Source organism: Muntiacus reevesi, chromosome 5 (assembly GCF_963930625.1).
Source record: "Muntiacus reevesi chromosome 5, mMunRee1.1, whole genome shotgun sequence".
NCBI classification, from domain to species: Eukaryota; Metazoa; Chordata; class Mammalia; order Artiodactyla; family Cervidae; genus Muntiacus; species Muntiacus reevesi.
The window spans coordinates 44,981,574-45,009,504 of NC_089253.1; the positions used below are offsets into that span (position 1 = coordinate 44,981,574).

At 55.5% G+C, this 27,931-nt stretch overlaps 1 protein-coding gene across 1 annotated transcript in view; it reads left to right on the forward strand.

Moving 5' to 3' along the window:
- Positions 1 to 27,931, forward strand: part of ANO1 (anoctamin 1) — a 169,761-nt gene that overhangs the window by 129,487 nt on the left and 12,343 nt on the right. The window contains exons 14-24 of the mRNA XM_065937963.1: positions 6,533 to 6,615; positions 8,769 to 8,780; positions 9,383 to 9,454; positions 11,724 to 11,801; positions 12,772 to 12,846; positions 16,079 to 16,280; positions 16,432 to 16,543; positions 17,657 to 17,714; positions 19,395 to 19,495; positions 20,444 to 20,589; positions 23,177 to 23,329. Of these exons, the coding sequence (XP_065794035.1) occupies positions 6,533 to 6,615; positions 8,769 to 8,780; positions 9,383 to 9,454; positions 11,724 to 11,801; positions 12,772 to 12,846; positions 16,079 to 16,280; positions 16,432 to 16,543; positions 17,657 to 17,714; positions 19,395 to 19,495; positions 20,444 to 20,589; positions 23,177 to 23,329 (1,092 nt within the window). The remainder of the gene's footprint in view (positions 1 to 6,532; positions 6,616 to 8,768; positions 8,781 to 9,382; positions 9,455 to 11,723; positions 11,802 to 12,771; positions 12,847 to 16,078; positions 16,281 to 16,431; positions 16,544 to 17,656; positions 17,715 to 19,394; positions 19,496 to 20,443; positions 20,590 to 23,176; positions 23,330 to 27,931) is intronic.

The window sequence follows — 27,931 nt, forward strand, 5'->3', positions numbered from 1 at the left end:
CTGACGGGCAGAGAGGTGGATGGAAGGAAGGGCAGAGGGTGGGTCGGTCACTGCGTGCAGACGCGTGTGCACTGGGCCAGCCACAGAGCTCGCACAGACTGCAAACTGGGTCAGCGTGGTGCCCGGAGTCTGTACTTCAGTAGGCCCCTGCCGTGGGGGTTCTAATACAGCCCACAGCCTGAGAACCCCTGGAGGAAATGGACAGCTTGCCCCCACCCCTTGTGACCAGGCGGGTGTGTCTTTCTGGTCCATTTTCTCTGCAGCCCCAGCGTATGGCAGGGAATTTAAACATATAAGCAGGATCTGTACCCCTCGTTCTGTGTTCTGTTTTTTAACTGAGGTGAAGTTCGCAGGATGTAAATTAACTGCTTAAGTGCACTGTGCAGCGGCATTTAGCACCCTCCCCACACCAAGCCATCCTCACCAGCAGCCCCCCAGGTGGACAGCCAGTGCCCATTGAGCAGTCTGTCCTCCTCCCCTTGCCCCCACCCCTGACAGCCACCAGTCTGCTTTCTGCCTCTGTGACGGATGTGTCTGTAAATAGTCTGGATGCTTTGTATATACAGGACCAACCCTGTGTCAGCATCTTAATGAAAGGTGGTGAGATCCTGCAGGTGAGCTGGGCCGTAGGGCCGCTCCCCTGTCCAGCCCCCAGCACGCAGATGCCCCACCCGAGGCCCCACAGCGGGCACTGTTATCAAGCCCATGGTACACACGCGGAGACTGAGGCCGGCGGGTGGGGGGCGGTCCTGGGCCAAGCCCACACCTGCTTCTACCCAGGGTAGATCCAGGGTCCGTCACTCACCTGCCACCTCTGGGCTCCTCTACAAGCATGTGTTTTACCTAATGCTTCTCATTAAAACATGTTTGAAGGAAGAAACTCAGCCACCCGCTTGCGCCCTGGCCTGGGTTCGCTCTTCACTGCTTGTCTTTTCTGTGGCACTGCCTTCTGGGCTTGGATTTAGGGAAGGGCACTTGTCTCCTCGGCCCCTTTGTGTGGCTCCTGGGGTCGAGGGCCTCACTTCTTGTCTTTAGTATCCTTGACCACGTTTGGCACATGGCTTGTGCTCATGTGGGTGGGAAGCCACGCCCCTCATCCCTGCCGATCTTGCGGGGAGACGTCCTAGACCCAGGTTTCTGCTGTGTATTAACCAATCGCCTGACTCCTCGGGGGCTCAGTTTGCCCATCTGTGCAAAGGGCTCGCAGGCTGGATGCAAGGAAGTCCCCCAGCGCACCCAGCACCAGACACAGACATCAAGTTACGTCTGTGTGATGTAGGAGAAGCATCATTGGGCCCCTCGAAAGGAAGGGACGGGAATTCAGCAGGACCCACAGGTGTCCACACAGCTGCTGTAGTGAGAGAGGGATGCAGGGACACAGCTGCAAAGGCAGGGCTCTCCTTCCCGCCTCTGCCCAGCCCAGCCCAGCCCAGTTCAGTCACTCAGTCACATCCAGCTCTTTGAGATCCCATGGACTGCAGCACACCAGGCCTCCCCATCCATCACCAACTCCCAAAGTTTACTCAAACTCATGTCCATTGAGTCAGTGATGCCATCCAACTCTCTCATCCTCTGTCATCCCCTTCTCCTCCTGCCTTCAATCTTTCCCAACATCAGGGTCTTTTCAAATGAGTCAGCTCTTCACATCAGGTGGCCAAAGTACTGGAGTTTCAGTTTCAGCATCAATCCTTCCAATGAACACCCAGGACTGATTTCCTCTAGGATGGATTGGTTGGAGGTCCTTGCAGTCCAAGGGACTCTCAAGAGTCTTCTCCAACACCACAGTTCAAAAGCATCAATTCTTTGGCGCTGAGCTTTCTTTATAGTCCAACTCTCACATTCATACATGACTACTGGAAAAACCACAGCCTTGACTAGATGGACCTTTGTTGGCAAAGTAATGTCTCTGCTTTTTAATATGCTGTCTAGGGTCATAATTTTTCTTCCAGGAAGCAAGTGTCTTTTAATTTCCTGGCTGCAGCCACCATACACAGTGATTTTGGAGCCCAAAAAATAAAGTCTGGCACTGTTTCCACCGCTTCCCCATGTATTTGCCATGAAGTGATAGGACCAGATGCCATCATCTTAATTTTCTGAATGCTGAGTTTTAAGACAACTTTTTCACTCTCCTCTTTCACTTTCATCAAGAGGCCCTTTAGTTCTTCACTTTCTGCCATAAGGGTGGTGTCATCTGCATATCTGAAGTAATTGATATTTCTCCCTGCAATCTTGATTCCAACTTGTGCTTCATCCAGCCCAGCGTTTTTCATGATGTACTCTGCATAGAAGTTAAATAAGCAGGGTGACAATATACAGTCTTGACGTACTCCTTTTCCAATTTGAAACCAGTCTGTTGTTCCATGTACAGTTCTAACTGTTGCCTCCTGACCTGTATACAAATTTCTCAAGAGGCAGGTCAGGTGGTCTGATATTCCCATCCCTTTAAGAATTTTCGAGTTTTTTGTGATCCACACAGTCAAAGGCTTTGGCATAGTCAGTAAAGCAGAAGTAGATGTTTTTCTGGAACTCTCTTGCTTTTTCAATGATACAACAGATGTTGGCAATTTAAACTCTGGTTACTCTGCCTTTTCTAAATCCAACTTAAACATCTGGAAGTTCATGGTTCATGTACTGTTCAAGTCTGGCTTGAAGAATTTTGAGTATTACTTTACTAGCATGTGAGATGAGTGCAATTGGGCAGTAGTTTGAGCATTCTTTGGTATTGCCTTTCTTTGGGATTGGAATGAAACACCTTTTCCAGTCCTGTGGCCACTGCTGAACTTTTCAAATTTGCTGGCATATTGAGTATAGCACTTTCACAGCATCATCTTTTAGGATTTGAAATAGCTCAACTGGAATTCCATCACCTCCACTAGCTTTGTTCATAGTGATGCTTCCTAAGGCCCACTTGACTTCACATTCCAGGATATCTGGCTCTACATGAGTAATCACACCATCATGATTATCTAGGTCGTGAAGATCTTTTTTATATTGTTCTTCTGTGTATTCTTGCCACCTCTTCTTAATATCTTCTGCTTCTGTTAGGTCCATACCATTTCTGTCCTTAATTGAGCCCAACTTTGCATGAAATGTTCCCTTGGTATCTGTAATTTTCTTGAAGAGATCTCTAGTCTTTCCCATTCTATTATTTTCCTCTATTTCTTTGCATTGATCACTGAGGAAGGCTTTCTTATCTCTCCTTGCTATTCTTTGGAACTCTGCATTCAAATGGGTATATCTTTCCTTTTCTCCTTTGTCTTTTGCTTGTCTTCTTTTCATAGCTATTTGTAAGGCCTCCTCAGACAGCCATTTTGCCTTTTTGCATTTCTTTTTCTTGGAGATGGTCTTGATCTCTGCCTCCTGTACAATGTCACGAACCTCCATCCATAGTTCTTCAGGCACTCTGTCTATCAGATCTAACCCAGTAGCAGGTGGTTTTTCACACTGCTCGCCATGCCTGATTCTGAACTGAGATCTCGGGACTGCCGCCAGCTTGGTGTGAGCCTTCCCCTTGCCCATGCTGCTGGCCAAGCCTGAACATCACAGCCCCGCCCCTTTGCTCAAAGCACAAGTGTGACAAACTCTGCACCACGGAGCCCGCCGAGGCAATGGGGCTTGGTGCGGGCTGTTGCCCAGAGGAGAAGGCATGCCCAAACCTTGGCTAAGGAGACTTCAGACTTTTAAAGGAGAAATGGGAAGCTCATGATTAGTATAAAATGTCTGCATTTCTTAAACATAGCTGAGGCCAACAAGCCTTGTCCATGCACCATCTCCTTGGCCACCAGGTTGTGACCTCAGGTCCAGCCTTAGTCCTGGTCAAACTACAAATACTCCTGGGAGAGAGCCTTTGTATCTATCTTAAGACATTTAACAGTAACATTCTAGCAAGAATGCCTGGGTTTCATACCAGCTGCCTAACTGTAAGACCTTGGGCAAATTACTGTCTGTGCCTTCATCTCCTCATCCATAAAATGGCAATACAACTTTTGATGTAACCATCAGACTTACTACAACTACAATTGTTACTCCTTTAAAGAACATTAAATATCTATGCAGAAGGTCAGTCAATATCATGGTTAAGTGTAGACTCTGGTGTCAAGTAGAAGTCAGTTCAAATCCCACTCCTGCTATTATCCTGCAGTCGACCGTGGGCAGAGCATACAATCCTCTGAGCCTCTGTCCTCACGTGTAAAGGTATGAGTGGAAATCATTCTCTAGTGCATCACATTGTTTTGAGGGTTCTTGATGTTAGTAAGTCACTAGCATGGAGCATGGTGTAGGCTGAGTCCTCATTAAAAGGTAGGGCTTACCACACTGCAGGCTGGTGAGTGGAAGGTGTGGAGGTCTAGGAGGCAGAGGTGTGGGTCAGTGAGCCTGGGAACAGGGAGGCATGCGGGAGGGTGGGGACAAGGGATGTAACCGGGCCAGCTCCCCGCTGAGCACAGAGCCAGCCCTCCTCCCCGACTCAGCCCGAGGTCACAAACAGGCCTTGCCATGTTCAGGCAGAAGCCAGAGAGACACAGCTGTCAAAACACAGTGAAGGAGAGGCAGGCCTTCCAGAACCAGTGGGGGTTTGGGAATGGACTCCTACGAGGGCCTTCTGCCTCAGTGAGCCAAGGGCACACCGAGAGGCGCAAGGAAACATCCTCACACCTTCCTTCTCGGGAGGCTGCTGACAGGCCTGCCCCACCGGCCACGTGCTTCCTCCTGGAGTCCCCGCCACCATGATGCCTCTGCTGAGAGTGCACGTGTGTCTCAGAGAACTACATTTCCCAGGCTCCTTTGCTGTCCCGTTTCCTGGAAGGCTGTCGGCCAATGAGAGGCCCCGTCTCTCCGTGCTTCCAGGAACATCTTTGGCAGACGCTTTGCCTTCCCTGCGTGGCTCTAACTCCCACTGGAAAGCCCCTCCCTCCATGATCCTAGCTTCCTCTGGGCAGCCCCAGTGTCTGGCCCTGGTAACACCAGCTCCCATTGTCCCGCCACCCCTAAATTGGGAGCAGCTTCCTGCAGTTGCTAACCTCTGGGTGGTCTCACCATCCCCTGCTTGTTGTCTCAGCTCTTCCACTGTCTATCTGGCCAAGTACCAGGATGAAATTACCCCAGTCCAAAAGACCTAAGAGGTTCCTGTCTCCTGGCTGGACCTGGCTGGGGTGGTAGCTGATACTTGAGTGGACCCATTATGTGCAGATACATGCAAAACTGTTCTCGCCTCACCTTAATGGGTGGGCATGTTCTCTGAACCAGGAAATGAGTCAGATTCAGGCCCATTTTTTGCCAGGTCCAAAGCCTGCATTCTTTCCTAGTGAAGAATGACACCGGGGAATTTGCACTGAAGTTCTCGCTACATTTCTGTCTTGACACCACCATTCATCATACAGGTCATTTAATTTCTCTTAGCTTCAGTTTCCTCATCTGTAAAAGGCGGTACATTATAGCACCTCCCTCCAAAGATCACTGTGAGATGTAAATGAGATTAATGCCAAGACAGTTGGATGGCATCATCGACTCATTAGACGTGAATTTGAGCAAACTCTGGGAGATGGTGAAGGACAGGGAAGCCTGGCATGCTGCAGTCCATGGGGTCGCAAAGAGTCAGACACGACTGAGTGACTAAACTGAACTGAACTGAATACTTCATGTGTTAGCTCTTTGAACAGTGCCTACCACATAACAGCTCAGGAATCCAGAGCTCTGGTTACCTTTATGGTCCCTTGTATCATTCCTCCAACACCCAGACTCTGCTGACTTTCCTGTGTTGGATGGAAGCATTAATGATGAATGATTCAGTCAGTGGTGTCCCCATTTGCAAGTGTGTGCTCTTAAAAGCCCTTTATGCACTCAATGAGCTCCCTCAAGGCATTTGTTTGTGCCAGACACTGGGCTTTCCTTGGAAGACCCAGAGGACAAGACCCCATCCCCGCCCCCACACCCCAGAGAGGCCACAGGACATGGGACAGGGACTATAATGGAAGGTAGCATGGGCCCTATGAGCATGAAAGGTTCCAGGAGGAGTTGGTTTTTTCCTGACACTGAGGGGATTGATGGGAGCCTTCCTGGAGGAGGTGGCATTTGAACTGTGCTTACTCTGTTGGGAATACGAAGCAGGACATAGCACCTAGGAACACAGTTCAGCAGGCAGAACACTTGTAGGAGTTTGAAGCTTGAGTGAGTGGCCTTGGCTCACCCTTCACTCTTTCTGATCTCAGGACCCCCTCCTGTGACGGGGTCCCGAAGATCGATGGAGCGGAATGGTTAACACAAGTTCTGGGACCTCCTGCCCAGGCCCCTCACCGGCTGGCTGGGTAACCTTGCCCAGGGCTCAGGGGCCCTGTACCTCCGTTTTTTTCATCTGTAAAATGAACGATAGACCATCCCTGCCTTTCAGAGTCAGTGGGAGAACTGAACAGTTTAATATTGGTCCAACACTTGTTGCCCTCACTCTCCAAATGGTGCAGGAGAGGAGAATGCTTTCATGTCACCTGGTGTCGTGGGGCTTCTGAGCCCCTAACCGCCTGGTTCTCTCTGACCTCAGCCGCCACCTTCATGGAGCACTGGAAGCGGAAACAGATGCGGCTCAATTACCGCTGGGACCTCACAGGCTTTGAGGAGGAGGAGGTGAGTGGGCTTAGCAGCTGCGCCCCCTATGTCCTCTCCCATCCCCACCCCGTTCCTTTTGTGGGGGACTCACTAGGTCGTAAGGGCCAGGCGAGGCTGCTCCCTGCCTGTTTCTCAGTTCGTGTCCCCGATGTCTCAATCCCCCGCGGTTGCCAGGGTGACTGCTCAGTGTCCGCTCTAGTGTTTTAAATCTCCTTGCTCACATGGACACACCACCCAGAAATGTGGTCAGGGACGCAGGCCAAGGCTCACCACACTGATCTCATTCAGTCTGGGGGCCGCACCACGGGTCGGGGGAGGGGATGGCCACCACCCACAAGGTCGAGTCCCCAGAGGTGGCCATGAGCCTTCACCCTGGGTGCCAAACCTGCGATCCCCAGAGCCAGCTGTCAGCCTGCAGTCAGGCTTGGCCGAGATGTGGGGCTGACCCTTCACTAACAAAGGGAAGCCATGTGCCGGGCATCTTTGTGCGCCAGAAGAGGGCCATTCTGAGTTGAACAGCCCCTGAGATGGTGGGTGAACCGCTTCCCCGGGGTTGCTCAGGAGACGCTTTGCTACTGCCCCATCCTGAACTACCAGCTCCAGCAGAATGCCTGTGGGATGAGGGGGAATGAAAAGGAACAAGATCCCCCGAACAGGAGAGCCGTTAGGTTTGGCCTTGCTGACCGCGGCTTTGTGTTATGGAATCTTTTGCTCAGCTCTTTTAAAGAGAAACCACTCATGCATTTTCATTGTAATGTGAAAGCCTCTTTCATCATCCTTTTACATATCCCTATTATTATATTATATATTAATATATCCCTATTATATGTTAGGCCTCCCTGGTGGCTCAGATGGTGGAGAGTCTGCAGGGTGGGAAACCCCGGTTCGATTCCTGGGTCGGGAAGATCCCCTGTAGAAGGCAATGTCAACCCACTCCAGTATCCTTGCCAGGAAAATCCCGTGGACGGAGGAGCCTGACAGGCTACAGTCCATGGAGTTGCAAAGAGTCGGACATGCCTGAGCGACTTCACTCATTATTATGTGTCCCAACACACGTGCTACCTCCAGGACTGAGTTGATGGGTCACTCTTCAGTCAGATGTGTAGCTGTGTGGGTTCTGAGCTGACTGTACTGTCGACAGACAAGGGCACTAGTTTGCTGGAAGAGGCACCAACTTCGTGGTGCCAAGACGACCTCCAGGACCAGGTTGTCCTGTTTCAGCATTGCCCTTGCTGTGTGACCTGGGGCAAGTTGCTCAACCTCTCTGTGCCTCATGTCCTCACCTCTCAAATAGGAGTAGAAGAGTGGAGTTTGAGGGGGTCTCAATAGGTCAGCAGATACAAAGCTCTTTGAGCAGGGTCCGGCAACTGTGAGTGCCCCCAACTGATCTCCCGCCTCCAGGTTCAACCTCTTCCCGCAGCGGGTCTCATCATCCTGTTTCACAAATGGCAGGACCAAGGCTGATGCAACCAAACACGTGTCTCCTTAGGTGCAGAGAGAGGCATGGGACGGGTGTTCCATCCCCCATGGTGGGCCCTGGGTCAGCTGTCTGCCGGAGCAGATTTAATAGATTCAAATAGGGTTCGTGTCATCTTACTAACTTGGAAGAGATTGAGAATGTCCTTTTCATGATGTCCTTGGGGCTGGTACAGTTCAACCTGTTGAGAACCTGCCCCGTGAAATCTTCACCCTGATGCTCAGGCACGAGGTAGTGGGGTAGTGATCGGAGCACCAGACGTGGGCCCGGGGGCCTGAATGAGACCCCCAAGAGTGAGCCCCCACGCTGGGCAGGGCCTCTTCTGGGCTGGTCACCTAAGTCAGAGGGCTAGCCCCTCCATGACGTGAGCCCCAGGTGTCGGCTCTCAGAGCAGAAGGAAGCCTGTGCCCAGCCGTCTGGCCTGAGTCTCCTCCCCTGAACCTAAGACAGTTCAGCCCAGCACCCTATCAGGAGTCGCCCAGAACACTCCACCCGCAGAAACAGCAACACACTCAGTCACCCTAGGGTAGCATCAGTCTTTGGCAAGCCCTCCTTGTCTACCCGTGTCCATCTGCCTTCACCCCACTTTTTAAAGAATATCACCTCTAAGAGGACTTTTTCTTTAAAAAACAAACAAACACACACAAGTAATAAAATCTTTTTGTTTTTGTTTTACATTTCTGGTTCCCGGAAGGAGGCTGTCAAGGTTTGAAATTTTTTGTCACTCGTCTGTCTCCTGGGAGAGGGACCTTCTGGCACACCTGCTCTGTCTGTTTCTGCTGAGCGGTTCCCCACACCTCTTACATGGCGGGCAGGGGTCTATGCTTCCTCCCCCACTTCCGGGCCTCTCTTAACCCCCGTTCTTCTATTCCAGTGCCCTTCGCTGACCTGCTCTGGGCTCCCCTGAGGCCCGGCCCCTCTGGTCTGCCCGCGCTTGCTGACACTTAACAGCCATCTCTTCCGACCCCGCGGCTCCTGATGGGATGTCACCAGGGGCCAGTTCATGGCTGGTTGTTCAGAGTGGGCTGCAGGACAGGCTGCAACCCGGCACAGACTGACCCACCTCCAGGACCACGGAGCCTGACTCAGTGGCCTTCCCAGTGGGCTGGGCTTCCCAACAAGGGGGAGCATCCTGGATGAACCTCATGCAGTGAGCTCTGAGTGGGAAATGGTACAAACAGCCAGCTAGGAACTGGCCCCAACGGGTACCCTGAGGGAGCGCCGGGGTGAATTTGCCACAGGTGCTCCTATTAAGGGTCTCAGACTCGCAGTTGACGAGACTCCTTGCTGACTTGGTTTCTTTCACAGGACCATCCCAGAGCCGAATATGAAGCCCGAGTTCTGGAGAAGTCTCTTAGGAAAGAATCCAGAAACAAAGAGGTACGGTGGCCGCTGCCAGTTGGCTTTCCCAGCAGTCAAACTCTGCATGCCCATCAACCTCACAGGCCCGGGGTCAGCACATGCTGTGCAGATGGAGGGGGGCCCCAGACAGGGGCAGAGAGTAAATGCTCTCCACCCTCCAGCCCTCTGTCACAGCGCCTCTGTCACTGTAGGGCGAAAACAACCACAGACAGCAGGTGAACAAACGTGTCTGGCCGTGTTCCAATAAAATTTTATTTATAAAAAACAAGCGGGGTTTCAGGGGAGATTTGTCACACCCTGCCAGAGGTCAACCTCCCCCTTCTGTCCTGAGGGTGATCTCAAACTTCAGCCAACACCTCAGCATCAAGAAAGCCAAGTGGTTTTGCAGCTTTTCTTGCTCTGGGTGGTCATGTCCAACCTTCATGCTCTGCATTGAATGATGAATGGAAGTGTTTGCCCCAACAGGGCCCCTGAGTGGATGGCCAGTCCCTTGCCTCACGCATAGAGGATAAGAATGAGAAAGAGAAGTGTTTTTGTGATCCTCTTGAGGCCGCCACCTTTCCTTAATATGTAATAAATGCCTTCGTTTCTTCCCAGAACCTCTCATTTAAATCAGCAGTCATGTTCTCACAAACCTCTAGGGATGCTCGGTTATTTTTTTATCAGAGGTTTTTTTTTAATATGACATGGGCTCTTTAATATGACATGGGCTTTTGCCCCCAGGCCCTCGTCAACCTCTCTCTGAGGCTGGAAGGTCAGTCCTTGCAGGGATGGGAACAAGGGCAGAGTGGTCTTTCCAGATCCTAGTGTTCCTTGGCCTCTGGGAGCGACCTTTGTCTTTTCTTGTCATTGTGTTCCGTGGACAGTTTGCTGGTACATCGTGGCCAGGGGTCCCAGTTACCGCAATCCCCCCATAGGAGGTGGGCAAAGTGGGTGCAGCAGAACCCCTTCTCAGACCCCAGTTCCCACAGCACAGAGAGAGTCCAGGTCAGTTCCCCAGCAGCTAGAAAGCAGGCGCACGACCTTGAACTCAGAGTCCAAGCAGGACTGGGGGTGCAGAGGAAATAACCACAAAAGCGTGAGCCTTCGCCATGATGAGGAGACTGTCCTTTCATTTAACCCATCGGAATATCTGACTGCCGTGTGCCCATTGTCTTTGGAGCAGCCGCCCTGTGCCTTTGACCCCACGGCTCCGTCAGCACCCTCTCCCCAGGCTACGTCTCCCCTCCTAAAGGGAGAGGCATGGGTGCTGCTGCTCTGAAGCCCCCAGGCCCCCCGCTGAGGGCCACCATGCCCCACCTGAGGTGTGCCATCCACACCCCCAGACAGCCCACCTCACAGTTCTACGGCGGCCCCTCCTGGTGTGAGTGAGGATGGGATTGCACCCCTTCCTAGGGGAAAAGGGGCTTAGTGGCCCGCATCATGTCCATTGAAGTCAGGGGCTCCCCCAAACCCGAGCTCTGCGCCGTGCCAGGAGCACCCCCCAGATTCCCCGTCACCTGGCTCCTTGGCTTTGACCCGAGCTCTTTGACCACAAGAGCAGTGAAGGTTGGGGTTCATTTTCACCAGCCCCCGATGGTGACTTCAGGCCTTGAAGGCCTCCAGGGGGCCACACCCTTGATTTTTTTCCACCCTTTCACTGTCTCCCAACTTTATGGTTTTAATTTTTTCCCCTGGCTATGGCACCAAATTCGTTTGGGGGAAAATAAGAGATTCCCGCCTTTCATGGGTGTTAGGCTGCGGAGTGTGACTTCCTGCATATTGGTGTCAAATGCACAGGGTAACCCATGTCTGCATAAGACGCACCGTGAACTACGGCCACCATCTGGCGAGGGGGCCCCGCGGAACCCGCCAAGCTTCCAGGCTGTTTCTGTTACCTCGTTGCAGCCTCTCTTTTAGAATGGGCTTCCCAGGTGGCACTAGTGGTAGAGAACCCACCTGCCAAAGCAGGAGATGCGGGTTCGATCCCTGGGTTGGGAAAATCCCTTGGAGGAGGGCATGGCAACCCCACTCCAGTGTTCTTGCCTGGAGAAGCCCTTGGACGGAAGAGCCTGGCGGACTACAGTCCATAGGGTCGCAGAGTGGTCACAACTAAAGCGACTTAGCACACACCCGCTCTTTTAGAATGTGGGTCTCTGCCGTCTCCGATGGGTTTAAGACGCCCAGAGTCTGAATCAGCCCCAGCAGCCGGCACAGTCAGGGAGGCGCTGGCTTCCCCACGGGGCGACGGGGGCCTGGGCCGCGGTCTCACCCCACGGTGCTCTCTTGTTCCCTCCACCCGCCCCAGAAGCGCCGGCACCTTCCGGAGGAGCCAACAAACAAATGGAGGCAGAGGGTTAAGACCGCCATGGCGGGGGTGAAATTGGTACATGTCGTGTCATCGGGCGTCGCGCGTCTTAAGTGTGTGCAGATGAACCCAAGTTCATTGTGTTTCCTCAGCCGACTCTTGACTGCTGTATTATCGTGTTAACATCCACATCCACGCTCTTTTGCCCTCCTCCGCACCCTCAGGCTGTGACGTGTGTCGAGGTGTCTCTGCATGGCCACCGTGGGGTCGTGGGCGGGAGCTCGGCTGTCTCTGGGGCTTGTGAATCGTGCCTGCCACAGCTGCCTGCCAGCGGTCCCTGGTCTCATTAACATGCATGCCACCCTCCCTGGAATGCGTGGCCTCGGGGGTCAGGCCTGCCAGCATTCTTTGACCTCATCCATGCATTTTTTTTTTTTTTTTTTGCGTTAAAGATCCACCCCATTCTAGAAACATCCCAGGTTAGTGACAAGCATCTACTTCAGTCCCTCCAGACCCCGCAGTCCCCGTGCCAGAGCCTTTGGGGCCGTGTGTCCCCACCGACCGCCGTTGCTACGCAGCGGGCAGCGTTTGAACTCGTAGTGCTGGTGGCTTGTCTCAACTTGCTCTGCAAAGGAAAATAACTATTATGGTCTGGGTGGCGGAGGAAAAAAACAGCTTAGATCTTCTCGCTGTGCAGATGAGACTTTCAGCAAGGAGACGGAGGCCAGGCTTCTCCCAGATGGGGGGTTCTGAGTGTCTCATTTAGAAAAGCCTCTAGCGCCATGACACCTCATAACAGAGAAGACTCACATTTGTAGACAACTATTACTTCTGTCATTTCATAGCATCCTTTCATCAGGGATAAAGCCTGGATGTTTGCTTTCATTCATCACCTGCAGGGTTTTTGTTTTCTTCCAACCGTGTTTCTGTGGTCCACGTTGTTCACCCCCACACACACACGTGTGCGCGTGCACACACACACACACACACCCCACACCTGTCCACCAGGTGGTCCCCACTGCTGACCCTGCCCTGTTTCATGTTGTAGACGGACAAGGTGAAGCTGACCTGGAGAGACCGGTTCCCTGCCTACTTCACCAATTTGGTCTCTATCATCTTCATGGTGAGTCCCGGGAGGCCGAGGGGGGCAGTGTGCCACGGCACGCAGCGTTTACCTGGATGGGGTCAGCCGTCCACGTGGCAGTCATCCTCATCCCAAGCCAGGCAGGGGTGGGGGATTCCACCAGTGTCCTCAAATGGGAAGGGGCTGGAGTTCTGTCGTGACCCCGGGGGGCTCCCTACACCCAGGGGGATCATCCCTGACGCATCTTTCATTCTGACAGTGACACATGTAAGTAACTTGTCATTCACACCCAGGAGTTCACAGGTATTATTTAAGACAAAACGGAGGGGTTTTAAAGACAGCCGCGAAATGAGTAACAGAGACAGGACAGCAGTCAGGATGGGTCTGTGATGCCAGATTCATCCGGACCCTGTGGGTTTGAATAAATCAGCGACACCACGGCCGGCTCTCTCTGGAGGTTTTAATGCCCAGATGATCGGGCCGCGTCCCTGGAAGGCTTCAGCCCGTGCTCCCCAACAGGTCAGCGCCAGCTGTGGCCACTGTGGAAATGACCATCCCCTCATCCAGTCCCAGAGCTTTAGGTTAGGGTCTCAGCCCCTGACGCTATGGGAGGCCCTCGTGGCTGCTGTAGACCGAGGGCTGAGCTGTGCCCAGTGGCCTGAGGGGCTCACCCCTGCCTGTCCCCCAACCTGCTGGTGAGGACACAGAGGCCGGAGGTCTCACCCTCTCCGCAGGCCGTATGGCAGGCTGGCTGTCCACCCTGAGACCCTCGCTATTCTATGTGAACTTAGAGACATGCAGATGGGCTTGTTTTTCCACTGGGGGCCGGTGGGGGCGGCAGTTGAGGCCCTCTAAGCTGAGCAATTAAAAGCTGAGCAGAGTGAGGACTCCATTTCCTCTCACGATCTTGCACATGGTTAAGAAGGACATCACTGATATAAAGCAATCTATAGTGGGGACCCCCAAGACCGTGGAGCCACTGCGGGGAGGGCTCCTGTGTCTGTAGATGAGTCCAGTGGCAGTGGGCCCAGCCCTGGAGCACTTGTCCCAGACACACATGAGTGGTGCCGAGAGGTAACCTGGGACGATGTGGCCCCTGCCCACAGCTCACCAGCAGAGGATGGGGTACGGGAAACGGGACTCGGGCACCAAGGTTCAGCCCCTCCTGGCAGAGAAGAATCGGTGTGACCATAGAAGGTCCAGCACGGGGATGGAGACGGTGGGAGGCTGTGGGCCCTTCTGCACCACGGCAAGTTTGGACAGGAGTCCTCAGGTTACATGTCACTTCTGTGAATCGTCTTCAGGGAGCTTTAAATTTCTTACATAGTAAGAATCAAGGTGTAGGCAGTGGAGGGCTGGTCCAGCACTTCCATGATGCCAGCAGGCACTGACCTCTCTGGTCTGTGCCTATGTCCTCTTGGTCATGACATGGCTGCTCACCTCCAACATCACCTCCACTCTCCAGGCTAGAGAAAGGGGAAGGAGATGGATGCCAGTGGAGGCAGCCCCTCTTTGAAAGTGTTTTCCCACAGGGCCTGCCCACACCTCTGCTCACATTGCGCTGGCCAGCCCTGTCTGCACAGAGATTGGGAAATGGGCACATTGTCACTCCCAGCAAAGGCGGGATAGTGGGGAGGGAACCAGCAGACCTTGAGGGACTGGTATCCCCATCACAGGTGAATCAGTCTTGTCCTGAACACAGGAGCTTCATTCTCTGAACAAATATCAGTTGAGCACCTACCAGGTGCCCCCATGCTCCTGGTCCTGAAGGTGCTCATGTGTCCAAACCCTGGCCCTTGAGGCCCCTTCCTTCCAGGAGGGGACACAGCTATAGGGTGGTCATGGGGGTGCACCAGCAGGAAAGGGGGCACTTTGCTGAGTCTCCTCGCAGGCCCAGTGCCCCGTCTACCCCTCCGCATGATGCAGGAGGGGCGTCTCCAAGCCCAGGGTGACGCCTTCCCCTAGGGGGTGGGGCCTCTTGGCAGGGGCACGGGGTTTTCCCAGGAAAGTCCTCATTCTGGGAGCTGGCAGGAGTGGTACCCACACCTCACCACAGGGCAGCCCGTTCTTTGGGGTGTGGTGTGGGGTGTGGACGTTCCCCAGGTGGGTGTGGTCACCATTCAGTCGCCCACAGGCGTGGGCAGCAGCGGAGTCACCAGGCGGAAATTTAAAATAGGAGCTTCCTGAGATCCCCATTGCTGCAGCCTCCCTCTGGGGTGAAGCAGGCAGAGCCCTGCCAAGCTGCATCCAGGAGGCACACAGCGCGGCCCCGGTTTTCCAGGGCCATCCCGGGAGCCGCGAGGGGCCGTCTCGGCAAGGGCAGGTCCCCTGCGCACCCTCCATGGAAGTGAGGCTCAGGGACCGGGACCCGCAGAGAGCACGGCGCAGTCAGGCTCAGGTGACTGCCCTGCACAGCCGCCCTCCACCCTCAGGGCCGCCTCAGGACTAGAATCCACAGGCGTCATCACCCTTAAGGCAGGACAGGGTCTTCCCGGGTGAGTCAGGGCTTTTGAAGGTAAGGAAGAGGAGCCCAGGCAGGCAGACAGACAGCTCCATGCCGAACAGACTCATCACCCTAGCCAACGCCCACCCTTGTCTCTCAAGCAGCCGCCAGGCTCCAAGTTTTAGGGAACATTCTGGTGCAACGGTGGGTTTGTCAAGATGGGGGATGAGCTGGACGGTTGTGGGGGTCTCCTGGGGAGATCAGGAGAAGGGAGCCCATCCATCTGTCCCAGGCAGGCCTGCAGCACTGCTGGGGGGACCAGACCACCCCATGCCCCACCTGCCTCCCACAACAGCATTGAGAACATCACTGCTCCCACTCAGGGTCACCCAGGTTGGGGGCGAAGCCGACCCAAATAGTCAGTCTGCGAGCACACAAGCCAGTTACTGGGGTTGCAGCCGCCCTGTGTCCTGCTGGGGACAGTGGGCAAGGTGGGCAAGGTTCTCACCGCAGGCCCCCGCAGAGCCGTGCACTCCAGGCTTGGTGGACCCACCAGGAAAGCCCCAGCTCGTGTGCTGGATGACCTGGCCTGGTTACCCAACCCCTCTGAACAACAGTCTCCTCTTCTATAAAACAGAATCTGGCCCCTCACAAGTCTATGACATTAACACCCATCAAGCCCCTGGCATCTGGTGGGTGACATGAAATGCCTGTCATTGTTTTGAAGCTGAAGCGCTCCCAGGTTGGGGAAAGCAGGGCCCAGGGACCCGGAGACTGTGGTCCAAAACCAGGGGGTCCCGCCAACAGTGTCCCCTCCTCCCTCCGCAGATTGCCGTGACCTTCGCCATCGTCCTCGGCGTCATCATCTACAGAATCTCCACAGCCGCTGCCTTAGCCATGAACTCCTCCCCGTCCGTGCGGTCCAACATCCGGGTCACGGTCACAGCCACTGCAGTCATCATCAACCTGGTGGTCATCATCCTCCTGGACGAGGTGTACGGCTGCATAGCCAGATGGCTCACCAAGATAGGTGAGTGCCCCAGCCGGGCCCTGGATCCAGGTAGCCGCACGTCACCTGCCCTGGGGCCTTGGGCTGGTCACTCAGCCCCTCTGGCGGCCCAGTGACGTGACCTGCCTGGACCGGGGCCATGGCTCAGCAACTTGCATCTCACTCCCTCTAGAGGTTCCAAAGACGGAGAAGAGCTTCGAGGAGAGGCTGATCTTCAAGGCTTTCCTGCTCAAGTTTGTCAACTCCTATACCCCCATCTTCTACGTGGCTTTCTTCAAAGGCCGGTAGGGGCTGCTTTGGTGACTCAGACGCACCGCCTTCCCCAGCTTGCGCCTCCCCGTCCAATAGAAGGCTCACCTGTCCCCCCACCCCCATCTCCCCGCAGGCAGGAGGCACCCAGGCCCAAAGCGGAGCAGTCAGTGAGCTCCTGCTGCTGCTGGGGTCAGGCAGAGGCCTGGCTCCTGTGGGGCCCCCAGGGGGCAGGGACCCTGGGGAAGAGGGACCCCAGGCGCTGGGGACTCCAGACAGCCGGGGCTCCAGGCAGCCAGTTCCAGGGGCTCCCCACTGGGGAGGTAAGGGCTGCCAGAGAAGGTATGAAAGGGCAGCCGCTGGTTTTCTGGGCCAGTGGTGGAGTGAACCCCACTCCCTGACCCTCTGGAGCTGTCCTGGGTTTCTAGGGGCCTGTGGCCCACCCACCATGACTCCCCACCACCCCCGCCCCTGCCCTAGCCAGGGCCTGGCCAGTCAGATCCCAGAACCCCTCCCAGAGGCTCCATCCTCAGCATCATGCGATTTACAAATGCCACAACCACCCGCCCCTCCCAGGGTCCCAGAGCTGGGCCAAGGTGTCCAGGCCCCCCTGAGAGTGCCCACAGCAATGGAGCAGGCTCTCAGACAACTCCCAGCCGCACACCCCACAGAAAACTGAGAGGCAGCCTCGGCGGCCACCCCCACCCCAGCCTGTCTGTGGTCCACAGCATGGCTCCGTGACCCTGCTGTGGTGGTCATGGCACCGTCTGTACTCAGACTCCTTTGCCTTCTCCCCTCAGCTCCCTTCCCTCCATCTGCCCTTCAGCCTCTTGGTTTCCTGTTGAAGCCACATCTTCTTACCCACCTGCGGGCTTGAGAATCACATGAACATTCAACCAAAAGACAGCCACTGTGGTTGGTTCTTAGATGAAGCCGGCAGGGGGAAAACCTGTGGACTCTAGCGCCCTGACTTGGGGACCCACAACACAACCCAGCTCCCACCTTTGGGGTCTCCCAGAGCCCGGTCACCCCACTCTAACTGACCCCCATCATTGGCTCTGACCTGGGGAACCAGACAAGGACCAGCTCCCACATTCAGGGCCTCCCAGAGCCTGCTCGCCCCTCTCTAACTGACCCCATGATTGCAGGTTTGTTGGACGCCCGGGCGACTACGTGTACATTTTCCGATCTTTCCGGATGGAGGAGGTAGGTCCCGCTCTGCTTCCCCACCTTGGTTCACACAGCACACCTCAGTTCCCAGCCCACAAGGCCCCTGCTCTCTTATCCAGCTGCTGGGGTGGGCTTCAGTCTTCCATGGCATATCCATATAGCGTCAGCTTAAAAGGAGAATGTCTCTTCAGGGTCATGGAAACCAAAAAAATTACACCTATTTTTTTATTCTTCTATTTCTGTAAGACTTTGAATGTTTTTCTCTTTGGTTAATGTGAACTAGTGAGAAAAAAAAAAAAAAACTCAATTACAATTCTTTTACCTCAACGTTGAAACGCTCATCTCTCACCCCACCAAACACTGTGTGGATCATCTTTGGTTCCTACTCAGCGGTTCCAGCCACTGTGGGTCTAGTTGGTGTGTCTGAGTCCTGGCCCCCAGACTTGTTCCACTGGCTCCATCAGACCAAGCCACACTTCAGGGCCCATCAGCGGTTCAGGTTTCATGGAAACTAATCGGCTTTTCTAATTCCCAGAATAGTTCATTTTCTTGAGAAAGAAAGGGCCGGGTCTTCCTGATAAGATCATGTGAAACAGGGTGGAGAGGATTAGGTACTGGGTGATCTGGCTGCCTGAGGTGAAGTCTAGAGCTTCAGCCAGCTGAGTACTGGCCCCGAACATCCCAAGGCCTCATCCACAGTAAAAGATATTTGTAAAAAGCTCTCCAAGTGCTTCCCCACTACCTGACAAGTCCTTTACGTAGGATGACACCCTGTCAAGCTCTCTAATTGTTGGAGAAGTTGGGGGAAATGTCTTCATGAAATAGAATAAAGCATAGAGCATCTTTATTTTTTTAATGAAATGATGGCTCTTCCAGATAAATTTTTTGGCAATTTTTGGTGTATGAAGTTTGGCCCAGGGCTCAGAGAGGGTCAGCTGTGCCGTGGAGTGTCACCCAGTATCCCCTCAGTTCCCACCACTTGGACAAGTTAAGCTTCTGTCACCTGCTCATGCTCCCTGCCCCCACCAGCCTATGGTGGTACAAGCCCACAGGGAACAAGGCATTAGGCCTAACAGGGGTGGCCAGCTGCCTCACTCTGCGGCTTCCCAGCTGCACGGGCCCCAGCCCGCGAGACCGCTGCCCAGCCCTGCCGATGGGCTCTGTCTCCAGGTCTGGTTCCAGCCCCGACAGCCTGTTGGTCAGGTTAAACTAACCCCAGGGGCCACTGTAACAAGACACCATAGACCAGGTCGCTTAAGGCAGCAGTTTTAAGCTCTGATAGTTCTGGAGGCCAGAAGTCCAAAATCACAGTGTCAGCAGGGCTGTGCTCCTTCCGAAGGTTCTAGGGAGGGTTCCTCCAGGTCTCTCCCAGCTCTCTCTGCCACTGACCATCCTCGATGTCCCCTGCTGACAGATGTGCCTCTCCAGTCTCTGCCACCATCCTCAGGGGACCTCCTCCCCCCACTCCCGTGCACCTGTGCGTTTTCTCTTCTTCAAAGGACACCAGCCACTGGAGCAGGGCCCACCCTCCACCATCATGACTGCATCTTCACTCGGTCACGTCTGCAAAGACCCTGCTAACAAATGAGGTCCCACTGTGAGGTTCCAGGGGCCAGGACATGGAGGACGCAACTCAGCCCTCAGCACGAGAGCCAGCCTCCCCTCGCAGGGAGCGGGGCGGGGCGGGGCGGGGGCTGATGCGACCCTCTCTTGCAGTGCGCCCCGGGGGGCTGCCTGATGGAGCTCTGCATCCAGCTCAGCATCATCATGCTGGGGAAGCAGCTGATCCAGAACAACCTGTTTGAGATCGGCATCCCGTGAGTAGCTTCCGGCCTCGGGTCTCAGCGAGCATGCGGGCGGGGGCAGGCCTCCCGGTGGTCAGGGCAGCAGGTGACGCGGGGCCTGGACCAGGGCGGGGGCACCAGAAACAGGGAGGTGGTGAGGACACGAGGAAGATGGGCAGGAACAACTGCCTGGTGGATGAGGGAAGGGGCGAGGCCAGGTGACGCCTCCTCTCCCAGTGGCCGAGGATGCAGGATACAGACTGTTTTTGTTCAGTCGCTCAGTCCTGTCTGACTCTTTGCGACCCCATGGACTGCAGCACGCAGGCCTTCCCCGTCCTTTACCATCTCCTGGAGATTGCTCAAACTCATGGCCATTGAGTCGGTGATGCCATCCAGCCATCTCGTCCTCTGTTGTCCCCTTCTCCTCCAGACCTTAATCTTTCCCAGCATCAGTGTCTTTTTCGACTCATCGAAAAGGATATAGATAAGTGCCCCCAAATCCAAGTGCCGGTCCCTGTGGTCCAAGGCACCCAAGTCTGCTCGGGCCCATCCAGACCCCTGACACCTTAGGGCCCTCCCCAGCCTCCGTTTCCTAATGTCAGGGGTCCCCAACCTCGGGACCGAGGACTGGCACCTCCTGTCAGATCAGCAGCAACTAAGGTTAGAAGTAAAGTGCACAATAAATAAAATGCTCTTAAATCATCCAGAAATCATGACCCCCCCTCCAGTCCGAGGAAAAATCGTCCTCCACAAAATCGGTCCGTGGTGCCAAAAAGTCTGGATACCACCACCTCATGTCAGAAATGAAGCTGTGAGACTTGCCCCCTGCATGCCCCTGGGGGAGAGGGCAAAGGAGCTAGCCCATCAACAGAGCGGTCATCACAGACACGTCAGTTCAGGCTTCAAAACAACCTAGAGGGGTCACACCCCCAAGCCCACCTTCCTGGAAGCCTAACCGGGGCGACATCGTGCGTCCTCCAGGAAAATGAAGAAGTTCATCCGATATCTGAGGCTGAAGCACCAGAGCCCCGCGGACCACGACGAGCACGTGAAGAAGAAGCAGCGGTACGAGGTGGACTACACGCTGGAGCCCTTCGCGGGCCTCACCCCGGAGTACATGGAGATGAGTGAGTCACGGGGGCCTCCCGGGCCGGGCCGGGGCGGGGCGGGCCAGCGGCTGCCCAGGGCTCCGAGTGACACCCCAGGACTGAGCCCTGTCACCCGCAGCTGTCTCTGGACGGGCGGTGCCCAGGGTGGGCCATGAATCCCGGGGCTGGGGCGAGAGAGAGACAGCCTGCCAGACGTGGTCACATGGCAGCCACTTGGAGCATCCGGACACCACCTCCCTCCACCCCCCACGCAGGCTACCCTGGCCTTCTGCAGTTGTTGTTCAGTTGCTCAGTTGTGTCCAACTCTTTGTGAGCTCGTGGATTATAGCCCACCAGGCTCCTCTTTCCGTAGGATTTCCCAGGCAAGAATACTGGAGTGGGTTGTCATTTCCTTCTCCAGGGGATCTTTCTGACCCAGGGTTTGAATCCACGTTTCCTCATTGCAGGTGGTTCTCTACTGCTGAGCCACCAGGGAAGCCCTCTCTTTCCTATTCCCAAATGCATAGATGTCGCGCCTACCTCAGGGCCTTTGCACCAGCTGTGTCCTGCCTGGAATTCGCTCCCCTGGTGCATCACTCCTTTCCTCCAGGGCTCTGCTCAGAACGTCCCCCACCAGAGGGATCTCCCCAGTGTGTGACGGGGCACCCCAGGCCCTGCTCTCTGCCTCTCCCCACAGCTGACATTTTATTCCCCGGCACTCTCTCACTGCCCCTCCATCTGTCTCTCCTGTAGACTTGAAGCTCTGTGAAAGCTGGCCTTTAGGATCTTTTTCCCTCTTCACTGCTGTACCCCCTGTTCCTAGAACAGGTCCAGGCATACAGTGGGTGCTTGGTGTGTGTTCAGAGCAAATGGACAAGCGAAGGCGGAGACGCACGTGGAGGGGTCCCAAGTGTTGTGTCCCCTGGCCACCATGGATACCTTAGCTCAAATGCGGGTTCCTGGGGCCCATTCCAGGTCTGTTGGGGTGGGACCCAGGACTCTGCATTTTTGTTTTGTTTTGTTTTTGTTTTTGTTTTTGTTTTGGACTCTGCATTTTAACAGGCACCTGGGCGAGCCAGCCAGGGACTGCTCTGCAGGGTGAGGTGGTTCGGGCCGGGTGGCCTTGGAGTGTAGGAGTAGTTCCCTTTAGTAGTACCTGCTCTAGCCCCGGGGGCAGTCAGTCACTCCCAGCTTCTCAGATGATAGTACAGAAACAGCCCTGAGACTCCCAACAAGGAGACCACGTGAGGTCCCGTGGCGTCCCCCGTTTTTTCCCAGAATCAACTCCGGGCTGAACCAGAGGCAGGCGTGCAGCTCCCTGCCCTGCGGGTGCCCCCCCCCACCCAGGCCTGCCCCCTGCCTGCCTGTTGACACTCATCCTGGGGTCTTGGAGGAGGGTCTCCACTGCCAGCCACCTGACCCCGTGGGAGATAGACACCAAGAACTGCAGCCTGTGATCAACTGGAAGACCCTGCTCCATCGTTTCCCCAGATTTCCATTTTCCTGGTGGCTGGAGAGTTCAGGGTCCTCTGGGGTTTGGTGAAATGAAATTCCTGGGACAGCCCCCCGCTGCCCACCAGGGAGCAGCCCACCCCATGCCCGCTGGTCTCCGCCTCCAGGCTGACTCAACTGGGATGGAGCAGAAGGAAGTCAAGTCCGGGCTGGGCAGGACCGGCCCTCTCCCCCGCCCCACCCGCACCTCACGGCCCTCCCCCAGCCTGTCTGTCTAAGATGAGGCAGTGTCACTCTGGAGTCAGAGAACCTGCAGCCTCAGGGCTGAGTGGCCCCTGGTCCCCCGGGGAGCCTTCATCACCTCCACCATCTGCAGAGCCTTCAGACAAGACCACTGCCCCCAGAAGCACCCCACAGAGCCCCTGTGGGGCGCAAGGGGCCAGCAACCCCGCGCCGGGATGAAGGCTCACCCCGAGCCCCACCCGCCCACCCACTAACAATGGCCACACTCAGCCTGCCGGCCCGGGTGACATTCTGCCGGCTTCCTTGTTTACCGCCTGGCACCGAGCGCCCTTGGACAGCGTCTGGCTGTACAATCCCTGAGCCCACTTCCCGCACTTGCTTCCGTTCAGCAACCTTTCCCTGACCTTCCCGGGCACTGGACTTCTGTGGGCTAGAACCTCAGAGGCCGAAGGTGCCCCGGAGTCGGCTGGTCAATGATGAAGATGACGAGAAAGATAGAGGGAACGAGGCAGAGGGGCGAGAATGTCCAGGACAGCGGACGGTTGTTCCCCGCTGGCTCCCCGAGGCCTGATGGAGTGGACGCCGCAGTGATGCTGGCACCGGCCCCCCACCCCGGGTCCTAGGAGGCATTAGGGCCCCTTCCCTGCCCGGACACAGAGTGACTGAGTCTGGGCCTTTGTGCTCACAGGCACCCTTTCCCCATCACTGGTAAATTTTTTCATGATCAGACTATAAGTGAGTACACGCACTTTATTCAAGACTCAATGTGAAGGTTCAGAACCCGATTCCTGGCCTGGGGTCACCCAGGGCCACGGGGCCTGTCCCAAGATCCCCTCTCACACACGGGAGGCAGGGCGCCGTCTGGCCCAGGGCGAGGGTCCCACCGCCCTGGGCCGGGGGCACACGTGCTGACCGCCGCCCCTCTCTGCAGTCATCCAGTTCGGCTTCGTCACCCTGTTTGTCGCATCCTTCCCACTGGCCCCGCTCTTCGCGCTCCTGAACAACATCATTGAGATCCGCCTGGACGCCAAGAAGTTCGTCACTGAGCTCCGAAGGCCGGTGGCCGTCAGAGCCAAGGACATCGGTGAGTGTCTGGGTCCTGGGAGTGGAGACCCTGAGTTTGGGGAGAGGATCCCACTCCCCGGAAGCCAGATGCAGAGCTGGCCAGGTGGGGCCCCAACTCCTCACTGCACCTGCCCTGGAGGGAGACTCAGACACGAGGCAGGGGTGGCGGGATGCATGTGCCCCACCCGACCCCCCAACTCCTGAGATATGCAGACCACAGAGAATGTTAGGGAACCCCGACCCCCCAACTCCTGAGATGTGTGGGCCACAGAGAACGTTAGAGAAGAGCTCAGGTCTCAGATGACTAGGTGTCTCCCCAGCCTGCTGCTCCGGCAGGTCCATGAGATGCATTTTCTCTGTTGGTCCCCAGCACCCCTGCCCCACCCCAAATGTCTGTGTGGGCCCAGAGCACAGAGCCAGACCACTGGGAAAGACAGTGTTAGCTGCCCAGCAAGTGTCTTCCTACACAGTGTATCATGTAGTCATTTAACATTAACAGAAAAGATAAAGGAGGGAGCCCTCCCTTCTACTGATGAAGGAAGAGCATGGTGTAACCTACCTGGCGGGTCAGGATCAAGAGCAACCTGGGCCTTCAAACCCCAAGTCACTAAGGCACTGGGGGTCGTGGGACTGTACACTGAACATCGGCAATAACTTTCGAATAGTCAGGGACCTCAAAAATGGAGCCAGCTTCCTTGTGCAGTGGTGAGCTCCCTGTCACCAAAGGCATGCAAGCAGACGTGGGTACCCATCTGTCCAGGAATTGGGGGATCTAGTGGGCAGGGCTCAGAGACCCACACATGCCTCGGACAGAGCCAGCCCTCATCGGCAAGGACAATGCCCGTCTTATCTTAAAGAGAATCAACTTAAACCGAGATTCAGTTTTCAGGGTGAAAACAAAAAGTCCTTATTGGAACTTTATCTTGAAATGAGATGGAAAATTACAAAATGCATTCTTTTTATTTCCTATTGAATACAATTTTAGTTAGAACAGCACCTGTGCCAGTTCTGTGCTGGCTCCCAAACAAGATAGAACTGTGTCAGGGGTGTCATCTGTCATTCCACCAAGTTAAAGGTGCACACCAGACAGACAGATCTTTGGGTTGGACCTCTGTGTTAGTTGCTCAGTTGTGTCCAACTCTTTGCAACCCCACGGACTGTAGCCCGCCAGGCTACTCCGTTCATGGAATTCTCCAGGCAAGAATACTGGAATGGGTTGCCATTCCCTTCTCCAGGAGATCTTCCCACCCCAGGGATTGAACTCGGGTCTCCTGCATGGCAGGCAGACTCTTCACTGTTTAGCCCAAACATAATCCTGCAAACATGCAGAGCCGTTATCACTCCTTCCAAAAGCTCCTCCTGCCCTTGGTGTTAGGTCCTCGCATCCCAGGCCAGGGACTCCTTGGCCGGTGCTCCATCCTGTGGTGTGGCCCCCACCGACCGATTCTCCACCATCAGTCCCCGAGATGCTGGAATCCTGCTTCACACAGTGCACCTTCTCAGGTTGTACTGGATGAAATAGCCATTTTCACCATTTAAACATGCTCAGATATCGGTGATTTCACCTGATTCACGTTTGTGCCTTGGGATCCGTGGTGTCTGACCTGCTGGGCCCAAGCTTAAGAGGGTCCAGGAACACTTGCTGTTCCACCAGGAGGGACGTCTGAGCTCAGCTCCCCTACAGAGGTCATTGCCCTGTGTTTTGACACTTAAGTCTCCTTCCTGTCCGGGCAACCCAGACAACCAGTAAAGACTCAGCCAAGAGATGCCTTTTCCACCAGACTTTGTGGTTTTGAAGGATGTAAAAGGATGTGAATTCTCTGGCTCCCGGGGTCCCTGATGCTGCCTCGCCTGTGGCTCCGGAGTGAGCCTCTGCCCCACACACCTCGACTCTGAGGGCCACGGGGCCGGGTAAGAGCCATCCAGAGCAGTGCGCTTGCCACTGTGCTGGGTCAGAGCCCAGCTCACACTTCCATGCAGGGCCAGAGAGTAGGCGTTCTTGTCTCTGTGGACTGTGAGGCGATGTGCAGGGTTCTCACTGAAAGGTGCAGTTTCTCGTGTGAGAGCGGTTCTTCCCTCCTGGGCCTTCCAGACACAGGCCGGGCGCCGCTCTGGGCCACCGGCCAGATCTGCAGATCCCCCAACGACAGAGGACGAGATGGTTGGATGGCATCACCGACTCAGTGGGCATAAGTTTGAGCAAACCCCAGGAAGTGGACTGCAGTCCATGGGGTCGAAAAGAGTCGGACACAACAGAGCGACTGAACAACAACCTCGAGATCAGGGTGATGTGAAGCCAGGGCTCTCTGAAGCGCCCCATGAACTGCTCTGAGGATGGCCCAGGGAGCCGTGTCTGATGTTGGACTTTCCCTGGGGCTTTTTGCTGTTGTGTCCCCAAGGAGCCTGGTGAGGATGCTGGGGTGAATCCTCGGTCCCACTTTCCAGATGGGGAGGCTGAGGCCAGGTGCTGAGCAGAGCCGAGCTGGACCAGATTAGCTCAAGCCCTCGGCCCCTCCTGGCACATTTCCGTGAGGGCACGCCTGTGGCGTGGACGGGGCAGACACGGCAGCCTGCAGGCACTCCCTGCACGGTCCTTGGGAATTCTGAGCCCGTGCCCAGTGGCCATGAAGAAAAAGCGCCACTCCTACCATTTGCTCCTTACAAAGGCCCAATTCTCAGGCACCCGGAGGTCCCAGGCAAGTCCACAGCAGCTACTGTTTGCTTTGGCATCCTGTGCCTGGCAGAGCCGCGGCCATGCCCCACAGCAGCACCCCAAACCCTGCAGCCCCCCAGGATGGAAGCGAGTCCCAGGACGTGCTCCCCCCCAAGCCCTCCCTGGCCCTGGTGTCATTCCAACAGGGCTTGGAGCACGTCCTCGGGGTCTCTGCTCACGGCTGCGCGACGCTGCTTACGGATCAGCTACTGACTTCCTGCTTCCTGCCCCGCTGGTTGAAGCATAATCTGGGTTTGTTTATGGGCTCCTCCACCGTAACCTTTCCTTGAAGAGGCTTTTGTGTTCCTCCTGTGATCCATGTGGGGCCCTGAAGGGACAGGGGCCCCTGCGGCCCCCGTGACTGCACCCAGAGGCCCTGGAGTGTGTGGAGGAAGCACCAGTGCCATCAGCGCTCCGCTCAGCAACGGAGAGGGAGGCGCAGTGGCCGAGGGGACCCAGCCCCTGCACACGTGGGCTCCAGCCTCCAGCCTCCCAGGCCTGACCTTTCACCCAGGGCCGGCGTCTTCCTGCCCTTGGGCTCCCTCTTCAGAGCCTCCCGGGTGAGAAACCATTCCTGCATTCAGCCCCTGGGAGCTGCAAGCCAGCAGGCACGTCCAAATACCTCCCTAGACTGTTCTTCCGAACCAGGCTCGGCATTGAAGAAGGAGATGGATGAAATGAGGTGGAGCCCTGCAAGATGTCAGAAGGAGGCTGAGATTCACCCCAGGCAGCATCAGCCCCTCGCACTTAACTGGAGGTCGTCAGGACAGTGGTTCTTTCTCATCATGCGGCGTGCGTTCGAATAATCCAGTGGGTTGAGACTCCAGCAGAGGCCAATCCCATGGGCTGGAACTGGCGTCGTGGAGCCCGGGATTCTGGGGTGGGGGTGGTGGGGGTCACACAGAGAACCATCGGCCTGGGCATAGAAACACCACAGGACGTGTCGGACAGCCTCAGTCTCCCGCCATGCAGCGCTCTCTCTGGCCCAGCCATCTCCCCCACGCCATCCCCATTTCCTGCTGTCACCTCTCTCAGCTCATTGACAGACTCGTTTCCTCCTGCTGGGCTCAGGAGCCAACTCCCAAGGGAGCCCCATGCCCAGAGGCCTCAACTTGCCGGACTGGCCAGCACTCCAGCATCCCCACCCGGAGTTCTCAAGCTCAGATTGTGTGGGACCCCATGAATGAGTGGACAAGAGTGCCTGTTCTTGGTTCCCTTGAAACACCCAGCCCTTGGAGGGTTTTCTTCTCCACGCTTTAGTAGGGTCTGGGTTTGGATAAATGTGTTTCTTGAAGTCACTTGTGGTGATCAAGGGACTTGGCCTGGTAGAGAGAGAGCTGCAGTGCATGGTGTGACCTGAAGGGGGCGCCACTGCCAGCGGCCTCCAACTGTTGTCACGGAGATGCCAGCTGGGAGCTGAGGCTCTTGCAGAAGCAGCTAGTGTAAATTTTTTTAAAAACACATCGTCCCAATTTGTATACACCCATTGACATTGTGGGGCTTCCCCGCTGGCTCAGTGGTAAAGAACCCTCCTGCCAATGCAGGAGACGTAGCTTCTATCCCTGGGTCAGGAAGATCCCCTGGAGGAGGAAATAGCAACCTACTCCAGTGTTCTTGCCTGGACAATCCCACGGACAGGGGAGCCTGGTGGGCTACAGTTCATGGGGTCACAGAAAGTCGGACATGACTAAAGGAGTAAGCAACAGCAACAGCATTTTTTCAGTAACTGGCAAGATTGATGAAACTCCCTCGCGACCCCTGGATGTGGCAACCGCTGCTTGGGCATGAAGAGTCTGGTTGGAAGCACTTTCTATGCTCATATAGTCACTCAACAAACACTTACCCAGTGCTGAAGCTGAAGCTCTCATACTTTGGCCACCTGATGTGAAGAGCCGACTCATTGGAGAA